Source organism: Phacochoerus africanus, chromosome 14 (genome assembly GCF_016906955.1).
Source record: "Phacochoerus africanus isolate WHEZ1 chromosome 14, ROS_Pafr_v1, whole genome shotgun sequence".
Lineage (NCBI taxonomy): Eukaryota > Metazoa > Chordata > Mammalia > Artiodactyla > Suidae > Phacochoerus > Phacochoerus africanus.
The window spans coordinates 2,059,281-2,079,823 of NC_062557.1; the positions used below are offsets into that span (position 1 = coordinate 2,059,281).

Here is a 20,543-nt window from a genome sequence, read left to right on the forward strand (position 1 = left end):
TGCGTTGAGAAGAGTGGGCCCGGCAAACACGCGGGAAGCATGAGGTCTAAGGCGCAGGGTAACCTTTACGTCAGCACCGGTGAGCGCCAGGACCACGGAGCGTCTCTCAAGGACCAGAGCCCAAACCCGGGCCCTGTGACACACCCAAAGCTGACACTCTGCACCTGTCTCCAAGGAAGCTCTCCTCTATGCAATCAGCCTGCCCCGGAGCTCTCTGTTCTGTTCGGACGACCCAGGAATCACACAGGGTCATCCTGGCTCCTCCAGCAGACAAGAAGCTCTGTCACTGCTACTTTCTCCAGGGGGCCACCACCCCTAATAACCTAACCTTGTGGTAGGAACCCAAATGAAACACCTCTACCTTGAAGACAGGGTCATGAACGCCTCCCAACACGAAATCCACTCCCAAGTAGCCCTACTGCTGCCGGGTTCGCTGCCAAGGGGGTAACAATCTCTCACCCAAATCTGAAGGGCTGCACTAACAGACGCCCCCGTTAAGCCCTGTTCCTCATGCAGCCCAGTGGGGGTGCAATCCCCACCTTCAGCCTGGTCACAGGAGCTACTTTGTATGCGGAACAAAGGCATACCTAGCTTTGCCCCCTTTTCGGTTGGGGACCTGCTCACTGGGGTACGTGACCCCCCAGACAGACTTAGCCTGGACCAACACCTCCCTAGTTCTACCAGGGTATTCCGATCAGAATTCACAGGGCAGTGGCACCCATTCCCTTGTTCGTGGCGTTGGGGCTCGGCACCGGCCTGGCTGAGGCTCTGTATTCGAGGCACTTCCCTACACAAGTTCCAACAGCTCTGCAGTGACACTGCAGCCTCCATAGAGAGATGGCACAGGCGCTCCAATGCTTACAGTTGCAGGTGGACGCCCCCAGCTGCGGTGGTCTTACAGAACCGCCGGGCCCTGGATGTGTTAATGGCTGGAAGGGAGAAGACGCCTCTATCTTAAGGAAGAACGTGGGAGTTCCCGTTGTGGTGCAGTGGTTAACAAATCCGACTAGGAACCATGAGGTTGCAGGTTCGATCCCTGGCCTTGCTCAGTGGGTTAAGGATCTGGCGTTGCAATGAGCTGTGGTGTAGGTCACAGACGCGGCTCAGATCTGGCGTTGCTGTGGCTCTGGCGTAGGCCGGCGACTATGGCTCTGATTAGACTCCTAGCCTGGGAACCTCCATATGCCACAGGAGCAACCCTAGAAAAGACAAAAAATACAATGAAATAAAATAAAATAAAGGAAGAACGCAGGTTCTACTATAATCAATCAGGGCTAGTCCTGGAGAATACAGAAGGGCTCTGAGAACAAGCCACAGAAATTCATGACTCAGGGATGTCAGGAGACTGGGGTTTCCCCAAACCTGCGGCCTGGCTCCTCCCACTCTTGGGACCAGGCATGGCCATCATTTCAGGAGTCCTGTGTGGTCTCTGTTTGTTCCAACTACTGACAAAATGTATCTCAAGCAGGTTACAGAAGTTCCAGATCAAACCGATGCTGCTTGTGGGGATACCAAACACTGGCCCATGAAACAGAAGAGAGATAGCAGAAGATGACCAGCGGGCCCAAGAACATATACTGGTCACCCCTAGATGGCCACCAACACCTGGAGTCCAATGTCCAAGTGTAGTAAGAGCCGGGACCCAATCCCACTATTGACGCCGTGTGCCTGAAGGAAGGAGCTAGACCGGTCGTCACACAAGTTCCCCAAAGAAATGGGTCCCAAGCTCTTAAGGGGGGAAAATGTTAGATAGGATAGAATAGGGAATTCCATGCAGGTGAGTCACGACGGGCCATTAATCGTCACCGAAAAACCGGATTCCTGCGGTAAAACATGCGTTAAACCATTAGAACAGGTGCAGGCACCAAGTCAAGGGACCTTCCGGAAGACTCCTCCGCGACCCAACCCCTGTGCAGAAGAGGTACCCTGCCACGGACCAATCAGAAGATCGCAGAGGCCCCATGCAAATGAGGCACAAACGTGGGGCCAATCAACACTCAGCCCTCACGCAGGTGCAGTGGGCCTGGGCGGGGCAAAATCCGGTCTTCACTCTGGTCTGTGGGTAGCGAGGGGATTTAAAGGGAAACACGGCTGTAAGGCGGCCGGTCCCGATTCCCCGGGACCGCTCTCCCTCTGAGAGTACGTTCAGGTCGATAAACTTAATGACACATTCTCACCTTTCAAAAAATAAAAATAAAAGACTTGCTTTCTAGAGGCACACTGCACGTTCTTCGTTCTCACCTGTACTTCAAAAGCAGCTTCAGTACCACTGAGCGGATGACAGGGGTCTTATCCACAACGTCATCAAAAGGAGAGAGAGATTTTGTGTGTTCGCGGGATCCTGAAACCAGGAAGGGAAAGGCAGATCATCGATCACATCGGACATAAGAAGTGGGAGGAAAACCTGTGTTTAGGTCTATGGGAAGAAAGCCACTCACGCTGGGAAGACTCTCGCAGGAGCTCCTTTTCTACAAAGAGTAAAGACAGCAGATCTTCGACCACACGCTTCTCCGGTGGAGAATTGTCCTTGAAGCACATGGTGGAAACGAGGTCCACGAAGAAACTATTGCACATCTGCCGGAAGCAGGCGTGTTTCCTGATGATCTCCCTTGGGAATGGATGAAAACCACAGTCAAGAAGCTTTAGAATGTGGTCCAGAAGCTTTTGGATTTGGAAAGCATTTTGTTTTTTTTGTTTTTTTTTTTTTGGTCTTTTTTAAGGCCACACCCATGGCATATGGAGGTTCCCAGGCTAGGGGTCGAAGCAGAGCTGCAGCTGCTGGCCTATGCGCCACAGCCACAGCAATGAGGGATCTGGGCCGAGTCTGCAACCCACACCACAGCTCATGGCAACACCAGATAGGGCAGAGACGATCTCTCTGTTTAGCACTGTATCCCCAGCACCCCAAGCACAGTGATTTTTATTTTTATTTTTTTAATCTTTTTAGGACTGCAACGGAGGCCTATGGAGGTTCCCAGGCTAGGGGTCAAGTCAGAGCTGTAGCTGCTGGCCTACGCCACAGCCATGGAGGATCTGAGCCATGTCTGGGACCCACACCACAGCTCAAGGCAACGCGAGACCCATAACCCACTGAGCAAGGCCAGGGATCGAACCTGGTCCTCATGGATACTCGTCAGATCCATTGCTGCTGCGCCACCACAAGGACTCCCACACTGGTTTTTTAAATTAAAAGATGCAAGTATCTGCTTATATTGATTAGAGCTGTCTCCCAAACTACAACAGACAGTATGTACACTCAGCTCTTTCTAAAAACATTTGGGTCATCTGTTCCATCCAGCAATAGCTTTCAGACCCCAAGACTTTCTCAAAGATCCCACCCACTGGGCTTGCCTTGTGCTCCTCTTTAAGAAGGCCTGAGAAGGGAGGAAAAGGGGAAGGAAAACCAACCAGTTACTTAAGTTTTAACGACTGCCTAGAAGAGAGCCAGCTTTGGCCTCAGGGCAAGAACGTGGATGGTCTGGCAGGAACACATCAAGGGGACAGATCTGTCGCCTCTAAACTCCCTGGGCCTCTGGTGACGGCTTTATTAAACGGACAACTTTCGGTTTCTTTCCTCTCATTTGCCTGTGTCCCTAACCTGTACACGTGCCTGCTGTGGGGAGAGGAGAATTTTGAGACACGAGGTGTCTGGGAAGGTACATAAGTACTTGTCTCTCTTGGGACATTTCTCGGGGCTCTTCAGGTTAACAGTTACATTTCTGAACACTGGATTTGCAAAAAGGGAAGGAGAAAAAGGAGAAAGTGTGTTTTACCTGTGCTCTTGGGAGACAGTCAGGGAGAAGTCGTCCGGCAAGTCAATGACACAGCGGGGGCAGCTCATCTGCCCCAGCGTGAGCCGGGCTCTGAGGCAGCGCAGGCAGAACACACAGTCACAGGGCAGGCAGACGGGATCCTGTGCGTCTCCCAGGCAGACGGGGCACGGCCGAACCCCAGGCCTAGAAGCCGAGAGGGTCATCAGCTCTGAAGCAGAGAAGCTGCCTGTGAGGAGCAAAACCCCCCGAAGGGTCCGAATTCTCTCCTTGGCGGATCCCTCACCTGGTGAAGCTCACACTGGCCTGGTCCTTACATTTACGAAGAGCTGTCATCACCGCGACAAAAGGCCTGTGGGTCTTGAGGTCAGCGTCCTCTTCCAGGCACTGGAGAAAGGCAGAGGGCGGAGGGGAGCGGATCGGGGCGGAAGGAAGGGGTCAGCCAGCCACGCAACGCGGCGTCCCTCTGCCGCGGGCGGACCTGCGCAGTCAGGACCGTGCTGTCCCTCTACAGTGGGAGGCTTTTGTGTTTGTTTAGCAGTTTCTTTTCTTTTTTTTTTGTCTTTCTGCCATTTCTAGGGCCGCTCCCGTGGCACATGGAGGTTCCCAGGCTAGGGGTCTAATCGGAGCTGTAGCCGCTGGCCTACGCCAGAGCCACAGCAGCACCAGATCTGAGCCCCGTCTGTGACCTACACCACAGCTCATGGCAGCGCCGGATCCTTAACCCACCGAGCAAGGCCAGGGATCGAACCCGCAACCTCATGGATCCTAGGCGGATTCGTTAACCACGGCGTCACGACGGGAACTCCTGTATCTCCTTCTGATCACATTTCCCCTCCCCACCCCAAGAATCACATTCCTAAATCCCCACCTCTAAGGGATTCACAGACATGCATAAAAGCCTTGTTGTTTTGAATGTTGTAGGCTTTGTTTGAGGGGTAGCAGAGTGCACTGTGCCTAAGCTTCTGCAACTAGTTTTTTTCATTGACACAAGTCAGTTCAGATCCTTCATGTTAACTGCCCTACGGCCTATGGAACTTTTTTTTTTTTTTTGCTTTTTAGGGCCACCCCCACAGCATATGGAGGTTCCCAGGCTAGGGGTTGAAATGGAGCTACAGCTGCCGGCCTACACCACAGCCACAGCAACACCTAGATCCAAGACGCATCTGCAACCTATACAACAGCTCACAGCAACACCGTATCCTGAACCCACTGAGCGAGGCCAGGGATCGAACCCGCAACCTCATGGTTCCTGGTCAGATTCAATTCCGCTGTACCACGATGGGAACTCCTGCCACGTGGCACGTGTTGATGAATATGCTGGTCACTCGTTTTCCTATTACTGGGCATTTAGAATGTTCCCAGTGTCTGGCAATTACAAACACTTCTGTACCCAGCATTCTTCCGTGTGTCTAAGTACAAGTGGGAAAACTCTCTATGGTATATATTCAGAGGTGAAAACCCTGCTTTTTTAGGAAATGCATATCTGTAATGATACAAGATCATGAGCTTACTGGGTGTACCGAGGGAATGTCCTGGTTCTCAGTGATGTTTCCTGTTCAAAACAGGTAAACCCTTAGGCACTATCCCCTGACAGAGTTCCTTTCTATTCCTGACTTGGCAATAGTATCTCTTTTCCAAATTATAAATTTTATCGAATGCTTTTTCTGTACCTATTGAAATAATCATTTGGAGTTTATCTTTTATATATATATATATATATATATATATATTTTTTTTTTTTTTTTTGGTCTTTTTGCTGTTTCTTGGGCCGCTCCCGCGGCATATGGAGGTTCCCAGGCTAGGGGTCCAATCGGAGCCGTAGCCACCGGCCTACACCAGAGCCACAGCAACTCGGGATCCGAGCCGCGTCTGCAACCTACACCACAGCTCATGGCAACGCCGGATCATTAACCCACTGAGCAAGGGCAGGGACCGAACCCGCAACCTCATGGTTCCTAGTCGGATTCGTTAACCACTGCGCCACGACGGGAGCTCCTGGAGTTTATCTTTCAATTTGTTTTGTAACTGATGACAGTGATGGATTTTATGATTTTGAGCTATCCTTGAATTCCTGGGATTAATCCTTCTTAGAAATGATATATATGTAGGTTTTTTTTTTTTTTTGCTTTTTTAGGGCCACACCCATGGCATATAGAAGTTCCCAGGCTAGGGATCGAATCAGAGCTGCAGTTGCCAGCCTACACCACAGCTACAGCACCATCAACTCCGAGTCTGCAACCTACACCCCAGCTCACAGCAATGCCGGATCCCTGACCCACGGGGCAAGGCCAGGGATGGAACCCACATCCTCATGGATACTAGTTGGATTTGTGATGGCTGCACCACAATGGGAACGCTGATATGTGTGTTTTTAACACTCTGCTAAATTTGATCTGTTGATTAGCAAATTCAAAAATGGGCAAAGGGCTTGAATCGACACTTTCCAAAGAAGAGACACAAATGGGCAATAAGCGCAGGAAAACAAAGTTCAACGTCAATGGTCATCAGGGGAACGCAAATCAAAAGTACAGAGGAGGAGTTCCCATGTGGCACAGCAGTAACGAACCCGACTAGTATCCACGAGGACGCAGGTTCGATCCCTGGCCTCGCCCAGTGGGTTAAGGATCTGGCGTTGCCCTGAACTCTGGTGTAGGTCGCAGATGCAGCTCAGATTCCGTGTTGCTGTGGCTGTGATGTAGGCTGGTGGCTACATCTCTGATTTGACCCCTAGCCTGGGAACTTCCATATGTAATGGGTGTAGCACTAGGTAAAAAAAAAAAGAAAAAAAAAGAATGAAAGGAAATTCTGACAGCTGCTACAATGTGGATGAACTAAGCCAGACACAAAAGGACATTACAAAAGCTGCACAGCAAAGCTGCCGGCAGTGCTCGTGTTAGGTTCCCAGGCTGAGTGGGCAGAGGTGGTTTTTCTTGAGTGGCCACTGATGTTGAAAGGACAGGGCACTGCTTGGGCACCGCTAACTTTGTTCTATAAAGAGTATTGTGAGGTGGGAGGCATGGGCTTCCTGTTCCCTTGGCCGCACCGACAGCACTGGTGTTGGGAAGTCCACAGTGGCATCCTCCTGCTCCCTCGCTTCCTGACCGGGGCAGTGGCAGACACCTCCCTGCGGACCAGGCTGCTGGTCTGGGGCCACTGGACCCAGCTGGTGCCCACCCTTCAGTCCCCCTAAGGTCTCCCCAGCGTATTTTCTGTAGGAATGGTTCCTTATCCTGCAAGGAACCCTAAATAATATACCCTGGCTCAGCGCTCAGGAGAGGGCAGAAACTGAACCTGAACATGTGACAGGCTCGGTGATGCCATCGCTATCCTTCGCACCCCCAGATGCAACTGTCAGATCGGGAGAGGACTAGACCCCTGCAGATGAAAGTTGGGACAGGCTGCAGCGGCTCTTGGTCTTGCAAAGAGGCAGACGCAGGCTGCCAGCTGAGGCTGCGCTCACCTTGTTCAGCAAGGAGACGTACGAGGTCACCAGCTTGAGCAGCTCGGGAATCTGGCTCTTGGTCCCCAGGAGCACGTGCTCCACAAAGAGCGAGACGGAGAAAAGGCGACTCCAGTGGGTTCTGTGAAGAGAGGGGCCGCACTCAGCTCCACGAAAGACAGGATGAGGCGGGCAAGGTGGCAGTGCCAGGGCACAGGAGTCAAAAGATAGGGACGGGCGTGAAGGTGGGTTAGGGATCCGGCATTGCCGAGAGCCATGCTGTAGGGCACAGACGCGGCTCCAATCCCTCGTTGCTGTGGCTGTGGTGTAGGTTGGCAGCTGCATCTCAGATTCGACCCCTAGCCTGGGAACCTCCATATGCCGCGGGTGTGGCCTTAAAAAGCAAAGGAATGATGGAGGCGAGGCCTCCTTCCCGAGGCAGAAATATCCACCCTTTCTCTCGGGTGTGCCGGACTTCTGGGTCTCACCTGATGTCCCTGATGACAGCCCTGGTCATCTTGCCGCTGTCCTGTGTGTACCCGTCCGAGCAGAGGAGCTCCAGCGGCATGGACAGGTTCTTCACGGTCTGCAACCAAGCCTGCCACGCCTGGGGCCTGGGCTCCAGGAGCTCCCCCGTCAGCATCTCCACGCAGGCCAGCGCCGCCAGCGCGTCCAGAGCCTGGGAGCAGAGAACGGGCCTGTGGCTGCGCAGCCTGCCTCACCCCTCGGGGCTGCTCTAAAGCCCGCGTCGGAGGCCCTGGCTGCTGGCCCAGGGCGTCTCACGACGTCCTCACGATCCGGCTGCTTCACCTGTCATTGTCTACAGTCTAGGATGCAGGAGCTGACGTGTGCCGGCCGAGGAACCAGCCCGACCTGAGGGCCCTGGGAAGCCGACCCCCATCTGGGTCATGACCCCGAGGCTCTCCCTCGCCAGGATGGCAGTGGGGGGCGCCCCCCACTCGTGTGAGGAGGCCAAGCCCAGCTGCAGGCATGAAATGTCCCCCCAGGAGGGGCCATACCATCTCACGTCCAGCCCAGCTGTGGTTTTGTGTGCCTTTCAGAAGGCTCTGGACAACTGGGGGATGAATAGCCAAGATTCTGGAGAAGTTCTGTAGGCGGCTCCGGAAATGGTGGTGGGCCAGGTGCACAGAGGGCAGGGAGACCTCCTCCTCTGGCCATTTCGCCTTCAGCTGATGGATGCAGGACCACAGAGCCATCTGCAGAACCTGGGGTGAAAAGCAAGCTTTTACTATGTGTTTGTATTTTTTTTTTTTAAAGATACATTTACCCTGTGGAAAACCGGGACTGTTCAAAAATGACAAAAAAGAAAATTAAAAACCATGCACAGTACTAGAATCTCTGGGGTACCTCCTGGTGTCACCCTTTCTAGACATTTTCAAATCAACACCCTGCTCTCCGAGGTCCCCAGATTAGGCTCACAGTGTATTCCTGATTTTTTTCCACTTAACAGTACAAGCATTTCTCCATCACGAGCCTAGAGAAGAACATCTTTTTTTTTGGCTTTTTTCTTAGGGCCGAACCCCCAGTATATGGAGGTTCCCAGGCTAGGAGTCCAATCAGAGCTACAGCTGCCAGCCTACGCCACAGCCACAGCCACGGCAGATCCGAGCCGCGTCTGCGACCTACACCACAGCTCACGGCAACACTGGATCCTTAACCCACTGAGCAAGGCCAGGGATTGAACCCACAACCTCATGGTTCCTAGTCGAACTCATTGCCGCGGCGCCACGAGGGGAACTCCCAAACGTAATTTATTTTTATTTTTATTTTTTTTTTGTCTTTTTAGGGCTGCACCCATGGCATATGGAGGTTCTCAGGCTAGGGGTCTAATCAGAGCTGTAGCTGCCAGCCTACGCCACAGCCATAGCAACACCAGATTTGAGCCGCATCTGCCACCTACACCACAGCTCACGGCAATGCTGGATCCTCAGCCCCTGAGTGAGGCCAGGAATCGAACCCACAACCTCATGGTTCCTAGTCAGATTCTTCTCCGCTGCGCCACGACGGGAACTTCCCGAACATCATTTTTAATGACTGTACGGTCACCAATCAAATGGCTATACTTTAATTTGTCCAACTTTTATTTTTGGACAATTAAATTGTTCCTAATTTTCCATTTTTAGAAACGAACCTGAAAGGACCATTCCTCGAATAAAATATTTGTCCATGTCTCTGATAATGTTCTCGGGACAGAATCACCAGTTCAGACTCTGTTAAGGTCCCCGTTCATCCTGACACGTGGTTTTCCAGAAGCGCCACACCGTTTACACCGTTGTCAGCGATGGAGGCGCTTCTGCGGAAAACCAGCTTTGCCACATGGACAAGTAGAGACGGTAAAACTGTTTAGGTTTCGCTGATGACTACTGAGGCTGAGCCTTTTTCCCCGTGTTTTCTGGAATCTGTATAATTATCCTGTTAACAGTGTGTAACTTTCATTCATTTTTAAAACTTAGGGGATTTTCTTGATTCCTAAGAATCCTTTTTTTTTTTTTTAATTAACCCTTAATCCTGCAATTGTATGTTCTCCTCAAATCTGTCAGTTTCCTTTTTTACGCACTGAAAGTTGAAAATCTTCAATCTTCCCACTGAAATTTCAATTATTGCTGCGGTCTGTTCAATATTTAGCTAAAACATTTAAAAAGAAGGGGTCACAGGAAAATCAGAGGTGGTCTTCTCGTTAATAAAGGCCCCGTGTTTTTCGGGGGGCTGGGCAGTGGCTTGAGCGTCCAGCTCTGAGGGTCCCCGGGGGGCATTTCCTCACGCCCCTGTCCTCTGAGCCCACATTCCGTTCCAACATCACAGCTCTGGAAGCTGAGGAAGAGCTCCCACGCTGGCATCCTGTGGATGTCGCACCAGCTCGTGGGGGCCCCCATGCCAGGACCTACCTCTAACTCCTCCTGGGTGGACACCCTGGTGGTCAGCAGAAGGAAATCCCGCAGGTAGCCCTGAAGAAGTTCCTGCCTCTGGTGGGCAGGGAGCTGAGCAAGAAACCTGCCCAGCGGCGTCTGATGAAAGAGCTCCACCAACTTCTCAGCCGGGCCTGCAGGGAGGGGACGAGGGGAGGGGACAGAGAGGGGCTTGGGATGAGCGCGGCGACCCTGCCTGCCTTCCACGCGGAAGGCTGCCTCGGGGTCACTGCTGTGTCATCATCTCTGGACACTTGAATTCTCCCAGCGGGAGAGCAGGAACAAAGGCAGGAGGGGTGTCCGTTCAGCCACGACAGCCCGCCAGCCGCAGAGAAAACACAGACTAGGACAGAGCAAGTTCCTTTCCACCAAAGCCAGCAGGCGCCTGGGAGCCAGGACCCAAGCGGGCCGCCTTCCAGGGGCTGAAGTCACACGCTGCTCAAAGCAGAAAGGTCTGCTGGCCCCCACGTCCCATGCTCGCAGAAGAGCAGGTCAGTCAGGGCACAGCCTTGAAAAAGAGAAGGATTCTTTCCTCAGGACGGAGGCCGCTTCAAGCTGGCTCAGAAAGAGCCGCAGAACCCTCACCTAGAAAAGTACGTTCCTCGTTAAGGATTTTAACCTGTATTTTCTTTAAAGAAATCTTTCCTTCTTTTGAAAGCTGAAATATAGTTGAGGAACCCCATTACTTAAGAGTCAGTGACTGGACCTCTGCCCACCTAGAAGTGACCACCATCTTTGACCTGTGTTTCTTTTTTTTTTGTCTTTTTTTGGTCTTTTTATGGTCGCACCCTTAGCATATGGAGTTTCCCAGGTTTGGGGTTGAACTGGAGCTGTAGCCGGTGGCCTACACCACAGCCACAGCCACACCAGATCCTTAACCCACGAGCAAGGCCGGGAATGGAAACTGTGTCTTCATGGATACTAGTCAGATCTGTTTCCGCCGAGCCACAGTGGGAGCTCCTCATTTGCGGTTTTAAAAGCAGTATACCATACATAAACTTGGAGGAGTTCCCGTCATGGCTCAACAGTTAACAAACCCGACTAGTAGCCACGCATATGCGGGTTGGATCCCTGGCCTTGCTCAGTGGGTTAAGGATCCAGCGTCGCCGTGAGCTGTGCTGTAGGCTGCAGATACAGCTCAGATCTGGTGTGGCTGTGGCTATGGTGGAGGCCTGTGGCTACGGCTCCAACTTGGCCCTACCCTGGGAACCTCCATATGCCTCGGGGGTGGGCCTGATTGAAAAAAAGAGACAAACTTTGAAAAGATTATTATTTCATGCATAAAAGATGACTTTCCCCAAACTGCTGTACGATCACCAGGTGGCAGCCAGTGGCCAGAATACGCAGCACGCGAGAGCGGAGCGGAGCGCCCTGAGCCTCGGGAGGACACTGGTGGCTCGCTTTGGATGAAGGGACCCTACTTGGTCCCTGGCAGCTGGGGAGAAGGGCTCGCCTGGGAGCCCCGTGCCCGGAGGTCCAGGGCCTCAGAACAGGGGTGAGGCCCTGTGACAGGGCGGCAGGGTCTCCCCCCGCGGGAACAGCCTGACCACGTCGCTGGGCTCACCCTCATCTGCTCTGATGTACTGGGTGTGGATCCACAGGTCCTCCAGATACTCCTTGATCCGCCAGCTGAACGGGACACTGTTGGCCGAGTCCTCCAGGCGGTTCATGTCATTCTGCACCGTGACGTAGGCCACCTCCCCTCTGGACCTGCAACCGGCCAACCCGGGACAAGAAGGCGGTCGGTGGGCCGTCCCGAGATGCACGACGCGACCCCTCAGTGAGGCCGACTCTCTCCATCCTCAAGAGCTGGGGGCTCAGGACGCAGCCCACGGGTCTAATGAGCAGCTCAGCTTCCCGCCAGAAAGAAAGCTCAAGGACGACTTTAGGTCATCGCTCGGTTTTACAGACAAAACAAAAACAAGTCACAGCTGGCAGGGGTCCAGGGCCACCTGAGGTCTTGGGCAGAACGAGGGCTGGCAGTGCCTGCCTCCACCCTTGCCCCGTACCCACGCAGAGAGAACACGCCTGGTCAGAAGCCACTCCTTCTCTCACAGCCCCCAGGGTCTTGCCCCCTATCTGCTTCCGTGGGGGAGTGAGAATTCCACGTACCCGCATATTCTTTCTCGACCTACACGCCAGAATCCACCCCCCCGAAATCCAGACAGGAAGCTCTGGGCTAACTGAGCTTGAGCGGCACAAGATGAGGCCCAGGGATGTGCTGTGTGGGTCCCGCCACGGCAGGTGGAGCAGGAAAGTCAGTACTAATGCTCTCCTGCACGCAGCCTTGCCCGAGTCGATGAGGTGGCAAGCTGGCCATTTTATCTTTGAAAGGGGCTCCGAGCACAGGGAACATCAAGACCGACACAAAGATCGCTCGGTGCTCGAGCAAACCCTCCTTGGTTCCGGCAATGCCACGACCCCTCGGGCTGCAGAGTCGACGTCAGCGCGATCCCAGGTCCACGTGACATTCCACCGAACCCCTAAGCGCGCTGCCACGTTAGGGGTTTGCCCTTCCCACGAAAAGAAAGCCTTCTGTTCACCTGGCATCACTGGCCACAACGGGAATGTTCAGAAGCTTAATATCACTGAAAATAAACATCCAAAGATCTCTGGCCCAGGATGGAGCATCCGGGTTGGCCAGCAGCTCCAGGTTGCCATCTCTGTCGATGAAAGAGATCATGCTTGCCAGGAGCGGGGTCACGGTGCTCTGGACCCGCTTCCAGAGGGTGTGCCTGTGTGCGAGAGGCAGGGCCGCTCAGGTCAGAGGACTCGTGCATCCTTCTCACGCTTTGCGCCCTCTTGACAGTAGCAAAATATCTGTTCTAGGAACCTCCTGCTACACTTATGAAAAAACATTTTAAGTACTAGAGAGAGATTTACAGTGGAAATAAGATACGAGCAGAACTGAATGGGCCTCTTCCTTAATGCTACCTCTAATAAAATGGAATTAGTTCATTGACGAGGCCAAGTAGTATTTGCTTCTTTTTGTTACATAGCTATTCTCGGGAATAAGTCATCTATGAATAAAGAAATCAATGACCAAATTCATTTGGGGAAAACAAACGTTATTTTAGGAAAAATGTCATGTGTAGATAGGCTAGAATAAAGAAGAGACCAAAGCACATTGGTTTCCCGTTAAACAAGACAGCGTGCCTTCATCTCAAACTTAGCATTTGCTGTTGATGGTTTTACACAGAAACCTGAATGCTTCTATCAATTGTATTACACTTTGTTGTTCTAATTAGGTTTATCACAAAACAAAATTGAAATAAGTCACTGCAAAATTCTCAAGGCAAGGCCTAAGAAATCTACTACTAGGTAATGCATACTGAAGAGAAAAACGCAGGCTCTATTTTGAGAAGATGAAAAAGAAATACTTGACTCTTTAAAAATATTGAACTCAGAAAATGTGTACAAGTCGAAGTTCCCTTCGTGGCTCGGCGGTTAACGAACCCGACTAGGGTCCGTGAGGATGTGGATTCGATCCCTGGCCTCGCTCGGTGGGGTGGGGATCCAGCGTTGCTGTGGCTGTGGTGTAGGTTGCAGATGGGGCTCGGATCTGGCGTTGCCGTGGCCGTGGTGGAGGCCGGCGGCTACAGCTCCGATTTGATCCCTAGCCTGGGAACCTCCGTGTGCTGTGGGTGCGGCCTTAAAAAGAAAAAAAAAAAAAGAAAATGTGTGGAAATTTATGAGGGTGAAAGGTAAAGGCAGGCCACAGGGAGAAGTGGGGAGGTGTCTCTGGCCCCAGGTGCAGACTTTGGGGGCTGGAAAACTCCAAGGGGGACTGAGCCCAGGACCCTGAGATGCGAAATCTGAGGACAGGCAAGTCGCTTCTATTGAACGCGGCAGCACTTGCATAAGACCCGTGCACACCCTCCTGTGTATCCTTTAAATCATCTAGATTATCGACAAGACCCAGACAATGTCCAAAACTATGGATACCACGGTAAAAATCAGTATCAGTGCCATGCACGTAGTGGCCAGCGGGTGGCAAATTCAAATTCTACTTTGTGGAAGTTTCTGGATTTTTTTTTTTTTTTCCCCAGTTTGACCTGCAGTTGGTTGAATCCACAGATCTGGACCCCGCAGGTGCCACAGGCCGACTCTCCCAGCTCGGATTATGTCGTCTCAAGAAGGCAGATGTGACCAAAGCCCAAAACATGTGGGCGGCGAGCAGTCGGCCTCCAAAGGCTGGCGGGAGTGGACCAGCCGGCCCCAGAGCTCCACTCGGACTCAGGCACTGGGCAGACCCCGAGGTGGCCCCTAAGTGAGGGGTGGGGTCCGAACGCCACAGCAAACAGCAGGGCAGTGACAGGTCAGGCCACCCAGGACACTCTGAACACCAGCGAATTCGGGGACTTCCTTAAGTGAAGAAGTGTCGAGGGGACACTGAAAATATAGATTTTAAAGGAGCATTTATGGGAGTTCCTGTCATGGCTCAGCGGGTTAAAAATCCGACTAGTACCCACGAGGATGCGGGTTTGATCCCGGGCCTTGCTTAGTGGGTTAAAGGATCCGACATTGCCGTGAGCTGCGGTATAGGTCGTAGATGTGTAGGGCATAGCCCTAAAAAGACAAAAAAGAAGAAGAAGAAGAAAATGAAGAGGAGGAGGAAAGAGAAGAAGAAGCGTAATGGCATTTTTTTTAAAAAAAAGCATTTATGTGGAGCCGAGCACTTAGTAAAATCCATACAGAGGAATCAAGGGACATGACAATAATTCCAAGTCCATATCTGATACTATAGAGTTCCTTCAAAACATGTAAGGAGAGAAAAGAACGTTCAGTGGAGAAGAACATGGAAGCAGAAAAACCCTACAGCCAGGGACCACATCACCAAGCTCACGCGGTTTTAACCCCGAGGTCCCCGCCCGTGCCTCCGGCCAGCGGCATGCAAGTGACACGCCAGAGCCAGACGCAACGGCCTACGGATGAGTTAAATTAAACGTCCTTCCAGAGACCAAGAAAATGAGGGCCAGAGGGGCGAAGGCACGGGTCTCAGAGGACACCACCAACGGGCCGTGGAATCCGCCCCACGGGGCGTCGTGGGCTAGTCTTAAAAACAGCGTCCAGTCTTGTGGAAAAAGGACCATGGACAGTAAATGCAAGTCCAGGTCTTATTTTTGCAGTTAGCACAATACCTGGCCCAGGAGGCCTGGGAAAACGCTTCCTCCACCCCCGCCTCTGCACTGGCTGAGCTAAAAAGCAGCCGGTTCTGCGGCACAAGGGTACGTCTGAGAAGCAGCGACGTTCTAGGTTTTGGGTTTTCATTATGAAAAAACTTAAACACACAAAAGTAGAGAAACGTCCAGCAAACCCCCTGCACCTGGCACCCAGACAGCCCGGTGCTCCCTGGCTGGAAAGAAGCATCTCCGCGCTGGGAGAGCACACCCAGCCCACAGCCCGCCCGGGGCCTGCCGGTACCTGAACGTGCCGGCCTCCTGCAGGGCGTCCTGATTGGAGGCTTCCCTCACCACCCACTCCCCCACACTGAATGGGGAGCTCTCTTCCTGCTTCTTCAGAAGGACGTAAAGCCGCATCTTCGCGACCGCTAAGAAGGCAGCTGCGGAGAAGAGAGGAGACGTGCGCGCTCAGCACAGCCCCACCGAGCAGCGGGCAGGCGGCCCGTGGAGCGCGGCCCGTGGTGGGTGGGGGCCGATTCAGGTCCTAGGGGGCGGGCAGGAGGGGCCCCCGCACCTGTGTGCGTGCTGTCCGTGTCCAGGAGGCTGAGCAGAATGGACACCCGCTGCATGCTGCGCTCAAAGCCCGCGTTCTGGTCCCGGAGCTTGCCCACGGCGCCCTGGATGCAGCTCCTCAGCAGCCTGGTGGTGTCCAGAATCTGTGCCTGTCCAGAGCCAATAAAGCCACTTAACATGTCGGGAGCAGCCAGGCAATGCCTGGGAGACGAGGTCTGGGCGCCCACGTGCAGGAGGCGCCGTGCCCTTCCCGCCCAAGCTCTTGCCCAGGGCCTGCTGCTGCCACGCGCCCTTGCAAGGCTCCCCTCAGAACCACTGCGACACAGTGCCATGGGCCTGGGGACCCTGTCCGTGGTCAAGGAACAGAGCCAAACTGACCACGGAATACCAGGAAAGGCCCAGGTCTCACCTTGTTCTGGCGATGCACCTGCACTCCCAGGGCAGGGTTGGGGTGCCGGACTCAGGCCCGGACAGCTGTGTCCACCTCTTGGACCCCTGGGGCAAGTCTAAGGGAGGGCAGCCCAGCAGCGGGGAGGCCAGAGGACTGGCTGGAGCAAGAACTCACACTACTTCCCGGCTCGGAGGTTGGGCTGTCCGTCGCCTTAGAACTTTCCGTCTCCATGTCCGCCTCTGCTGCTTCTCCTGAACTGACCGCTTCTGTTTCCATCAGCTCCTCATCACTGTCTTGGGCTCCACACCCCGCTTCCACTGCCAGAAAGCAAAACAATCCGGTCACTGCTCGGAGGCGGGAGGGGAACGCTGGCAACGAGGTCTGCGCTGTGTGCTGGGGCTCTAGGTGCCGGGCTTTCCCTGGCATCAGCTCCAGCGACGGTCCCCAACGGAGAGGCCGTCGGTCCGGGAGATGGGGTGGCAGCCTCCATCTGCCCCCTCGACGTGGTCCGCCAGTGGCAACCGGTACTTCGGTGCTGGCCTCAGACGGCTGACCCGGGAACCAGAGCAAGCAGAAGCTGACATGTCCCACAGGCTTTTTCCTGCGGAAATACTGCCTTCTCTTGGCCCTGGAAAGCGGTGGACGACGCCCTGACGTGTCCTCACTCAGTTCAGCCAATGTGTCCTGAGCTTCTGCCGAGGAGCAGGTGCTGGATACAAGGGGACGAAGCCCGAGGCCCCGTCCTTGCAGCCCAGGGCCCACCTCCCAGCGGCCGCTCCCACCCCTCTGCCTCCCCGAGGCCCCTTGCTCAGACTCACACTCTGGCGCATCTTCTGGTTTAAACAGCTGGCTGATGGCCACACCCTGCAGCTTAGTCACGTCTGAGACCATGATTGTGGACCTCCGGAGGTCGTCGATGTGCACAGACTGCCACAGCCCTGGAAGACAAGCCGGAGAATGGAGCCCGCTTCCCCCGCCTCTCCCTGTCAGCCACGAGCAGGCTGCACCTGCCCAACGCCGCAGGACACCGCCCAACAAGGATTTGACTCCTAGAGCCTGCTCCCTCGAGCGTGTGCAGAAACCATGCCACCCACGCAGCAGGTCAACAACTTTGGCCTAAAAATCAGTTTTAAGAACTGAGGCGACGGACTTGTAGCAGGATCTGAAGAGGGCTTGTGATTCTTTCCAGTATTGGTTACTGCACTTGCTGTATCACATGCAGTAGGAGTGTGGGACCCTGGCAAGATTTGCCTCCCGTTATCCACGAGATTCTTAAAGTAAACGGTTGTCTATCCATCTCCAGATTCCTGATTTTCTCACACAGATGATGCCTTGGAGATAGTTTGGGATCCAGACCATGGCGGCAAAGCAAATATCACAAATAAAGCGAGTCCCCTGAATTCTGCAGTTTTCCAGTGCGTGCGAAAGTTATGTTTACACTGCAGTGTATTCTATTAAGCGTGTAACAGCATTGTGTCTAAAAAACACAATGTGCGTGCCTTGGTTAAAAAGCACTACGTTGATAAAAAATGGTAACCATCACCTAAGCCTTTAGTGAGTCACTGTAGCAACGTCAGAGACCACAGACCACAGGTCACTGCGACACACACAACAATGAAAATGTTTGAGATACGGTGAGAATTACCCAACTACGACAGAGACGTGATGTGGGCAAATGATTTTGGAAAAACGACACCAGTGATCTTGGCCCAAAGCTTCCATCTGTAAAAGACACAGTCACAGTATGGCAGCACTCCCGCTGGGGCGCGGTGGGTTAAGAATCTGACTGCATCGTTTTGGGTCGCTGCAGAGGCACAGGTTCAGGTCCCCAGCCTGGCACAATGGGTTGAACGATACGGCATTGCTGCAGCTGCAGCTGCAGCTCAGATTCAATCCGTGGCCTGAGAACTTCCCTATGCTGTAGGTGTGGCCACACAGTTAAAAAAAGTTAAAAGAAAAACAAAACCGCAGTATCTGCAAAGGGCGATCAAGCAAAGTGCACTACAATGAGCTCTGCCTCCGTGGCTCATTCCTCAGGGAAGAGTGATTAGAGATGGCATTCCCTGCCCCCAGAAGCAGGCATGAAGCATCGGGGCGTGTGCAGCAGCGTTCCCTGCATCATCCATGTGGTGAAAGGTGAGGACCCAGAGAGCACGGTCAAGTGCTTATCGACAAGGAGGGAAAGGCAGTCTGTCTGCTGGAGCAACCAACACGAGCGTTTTTGGCATTACTCGGGGATAGGAAATCTAATGGTGTCTGAAACAAATACTGTTGAGATGAATATTAATGTTCTCACGTCAGACTCTACGTCACGGGACCAAATTAGAAGTCACTTAAACGTGACTTCAACATTTTCACTAATCCTTTGGCCCTACCTCCATGGAATCCCACATAGGACGTGCCACTTGCCATCCGGGACAGTTTGGTGATGAAATAGACGAAGATACTGTCCTTATTTCCTTGCATCTTATTGATTTCATTTATAGCAGAATACCTGTTTTTAAAAAAAAGACAAAAAAGATCAAAACAAAAGCCAAGAAAATAAACAAAACAGACGTTGTGCAATGACGGCAGGGTGTCCTCAGAGCTGCCACGTGCAAGGTCACGGTTTCAGCTCTGAATAGATTTCACACCCTCATGCTTGTTACCCTCTTTTACAGGAAGACAGGGGTAAGGGTCCCTATAAACAGGCTCGTTTCTTTCTTTCCTCTTCTTTCCTTTCTTTTTCTTTCTTTTTTTTTTCTAGGGCCGCACCGGCAGCATATGGAGGCTCCCAGGCTAGGGGTCGAATCGGAGCTGCAGCTGCCGGCCTACGCCACAGCCACAGCACTGCAGGATCTGAGCTGCATCTACGACCTATGCCACAGCTTATGGCAACACTTCCTTAACCCACTGACCGAGGCCAGGGATCGAGTCTGCATCCTCACGGAGACTAGTCAGGTTCTTAACCCACTGAGCCACAACGGGCAATGGGAACTCCTAAGCAGGCTCATTTCTTTTCGCCATTCCTCTGTCCTTCTGCTTTGAGGTGGCCTTTTTCACTGGTCAGGAACTCTATCTTAGCATCCCTCACGGGCTTGCTCTGATGCCACTAAGGGTAAGGCGAGGGGACGCTTCCACTGCAAGAAACAGAGTTCTGTGAACAGACAGCCGAACCCCAAAGAAAACCGTGGTATGACATACGGCTCCCAATGCTTCAGAGGGTCTAGAAATCAATGACATCAGAAACCAACTATATACGTCAATACAACTTTTAAAAAGAAGATCCAGAAATTCCTTCGAAAAGCATCAGATTTCCCATACACAACATGAAGCTCTCCGATACACACCACTGAACGCAGGTAAAGACGGTGACTGCCCTTGAACTTGCAATAAGCTCATAGCATGCAACTTAAAAAGAATAATGGCAAAACCATGTCTGCAAACACATGTTCCAAGGATACTCTTTTATATCCTCACACTCTGGTGTGCACCCTGCCTGCCTTTGACCATTTTTGTGCCCTTACGAGCCTTTTCTCCTTATTTCTCTAGTCCGCCCTGAGGGGAATAAAAAGGAGACAGTTGAAGATGGAGGTTTTATTTCTGTGTTTGTTCTGACACCAGGCAGGTTTCAGGGATGACCTTCTCTAGGAGTTCCCGAATAAATGTGGGGTTTCCTGGCAAAGTTTCTGAGAAAAACAATCACAAAAACATACTTTGCTGAGGCGATGAGCTGGGCACTGTGAACCCCGTCTTCAAAATCGGTCTGAATAATGAGGATTTTAGAATCGGCTGGGTGAGTTAAGCAGTTTCTGAAAGCAAAAGGACATTTTCCAGGTGAGTGGTCTGTCCCAGACATGGTGCAACCCGCCCCCCAGGCGATGGGAAACACAAGCGGCCCGTGGCCAAAGCTGTCCAGGTGGGGTGTTCCTCCGTCAGGTCAGGGAATAAGGCAGAGGAGAAAGAGGAGCGCCCCGATCAACGCCTGCCTCCTGAGGAAATACACGGAAGCTGGCTTCAGAGGACAGCGCAGTCGAGAGGGACCCTCGGAGAATTTAACGTTTTCCCCAGAGGCACAGTCCCCAGGGCTCACCGGCCACCGAGGGTGGGAGCAGCGGCGGAGGAAATGCCAAGGGGCGGGGGCGGAAGGGCAGGCGGGGACCCTCACCGGACGTCCTTGAGGAACGCGTACTCGGTGTCAAACTGCTGCAGGGACAGGACCGTGAGCTTCAGAGCCCTGTCCCTTAGCTCCGATTCTATAAGTTCAAGGTCATGACTGGTGAGCAGTCTGGAGAAGGTGGTGACCTGCGAAGGCAGAAATGCACATCCAGGGCGCAC

At 52.9% G+C, this 20,543-nt stretch overlaps 1 protein-coding gene across 4 annotated transcripts in view; it reads right to left on the minus strand.

The window, feature by feature from the left end:
- The window catches only part of RNF213 (ring finger protein 213), a 121,324-nt gene that overhangs the window by 26,255 nt on the left and 74,526 nt on the right, over nucleotides 1-20,543 (minus strand). For 3 of the 4 annotated variants that reach the window (XM_047758383.1, XM_047758380.1, XM_047758382.1), the window contains 17 exons: nucleotides 20,374-20,510; nucleotides 19,922-20,017; nucleotides 18,602-18,720; nucleotides 17,045-17,164; nucleotides 16,401-16,543; nucleotides 15,837-15,984; nucleotides 15,564-15,702; nucleotides 12,683-12,874; nucleotides 11,704-11,849; nucleotides 10,119-10,273; nucleotides 8,232-8,438; nucleotides 7,701-7,891; nucleotides 7,234-7,354; nucleotides 4,057-4,157; nucleotides 3,774-3,956; nucleotides 2,439-2,608; nucleotides 2,242-2,341 (listed from right to left, as the gene is read on the minus strand). In XM_047758383.1, coding sequence (XP_047614339.1) covers nucleotides 2,242-2,341; nucleotides 2,439-2,608; nucleotides 3,774-3,956; nucleotides 4,057-4,157; nucleotides 7,234-7,354; nucleotides 7,701-7,891; nucleotides 8,232-8,438; nucleotides 10,119-10,273; nucleotides 11,704-11,849; nucleotides 12,683-12,874; nucleotides 15,564-15,702; nucleotides 15,837-15,984; nucleotides 16,401-16,543; nucleotides 17,045-17,164; nucleotides 18,602-18,720; nucleotides 19,922-20,017; nucleotides 20,374-20,510 — 2,468 coding nt within the window. The remainder of the gene's footprint in view (nucleotides 1-2,241; nucleotides 2,342-2,438; nucleotides 2,609-3,773; nucleotides 3,957-4,056; nucleotides 4,158-7,233; nucleotides 7,355-7,700; nucleotides 7,892-8,231; nucleotides 8,439-10,118; nucleotides 10,274-11,703; nucleotides 11,850-12,682; nucleotides 12,875-15,563; nucleotides 15,703-15,836; nucleotides 15,985-16,400; nucleotides 16,544-17,044; nucleotides 17,165-18,601; nucleotides 18,721-19,921; nucleotides 20,018-20,373; nucleotides 20,511-20,543) is intronic. The other variant, XM_047758381.1, reaches the window with a different exon arrangement.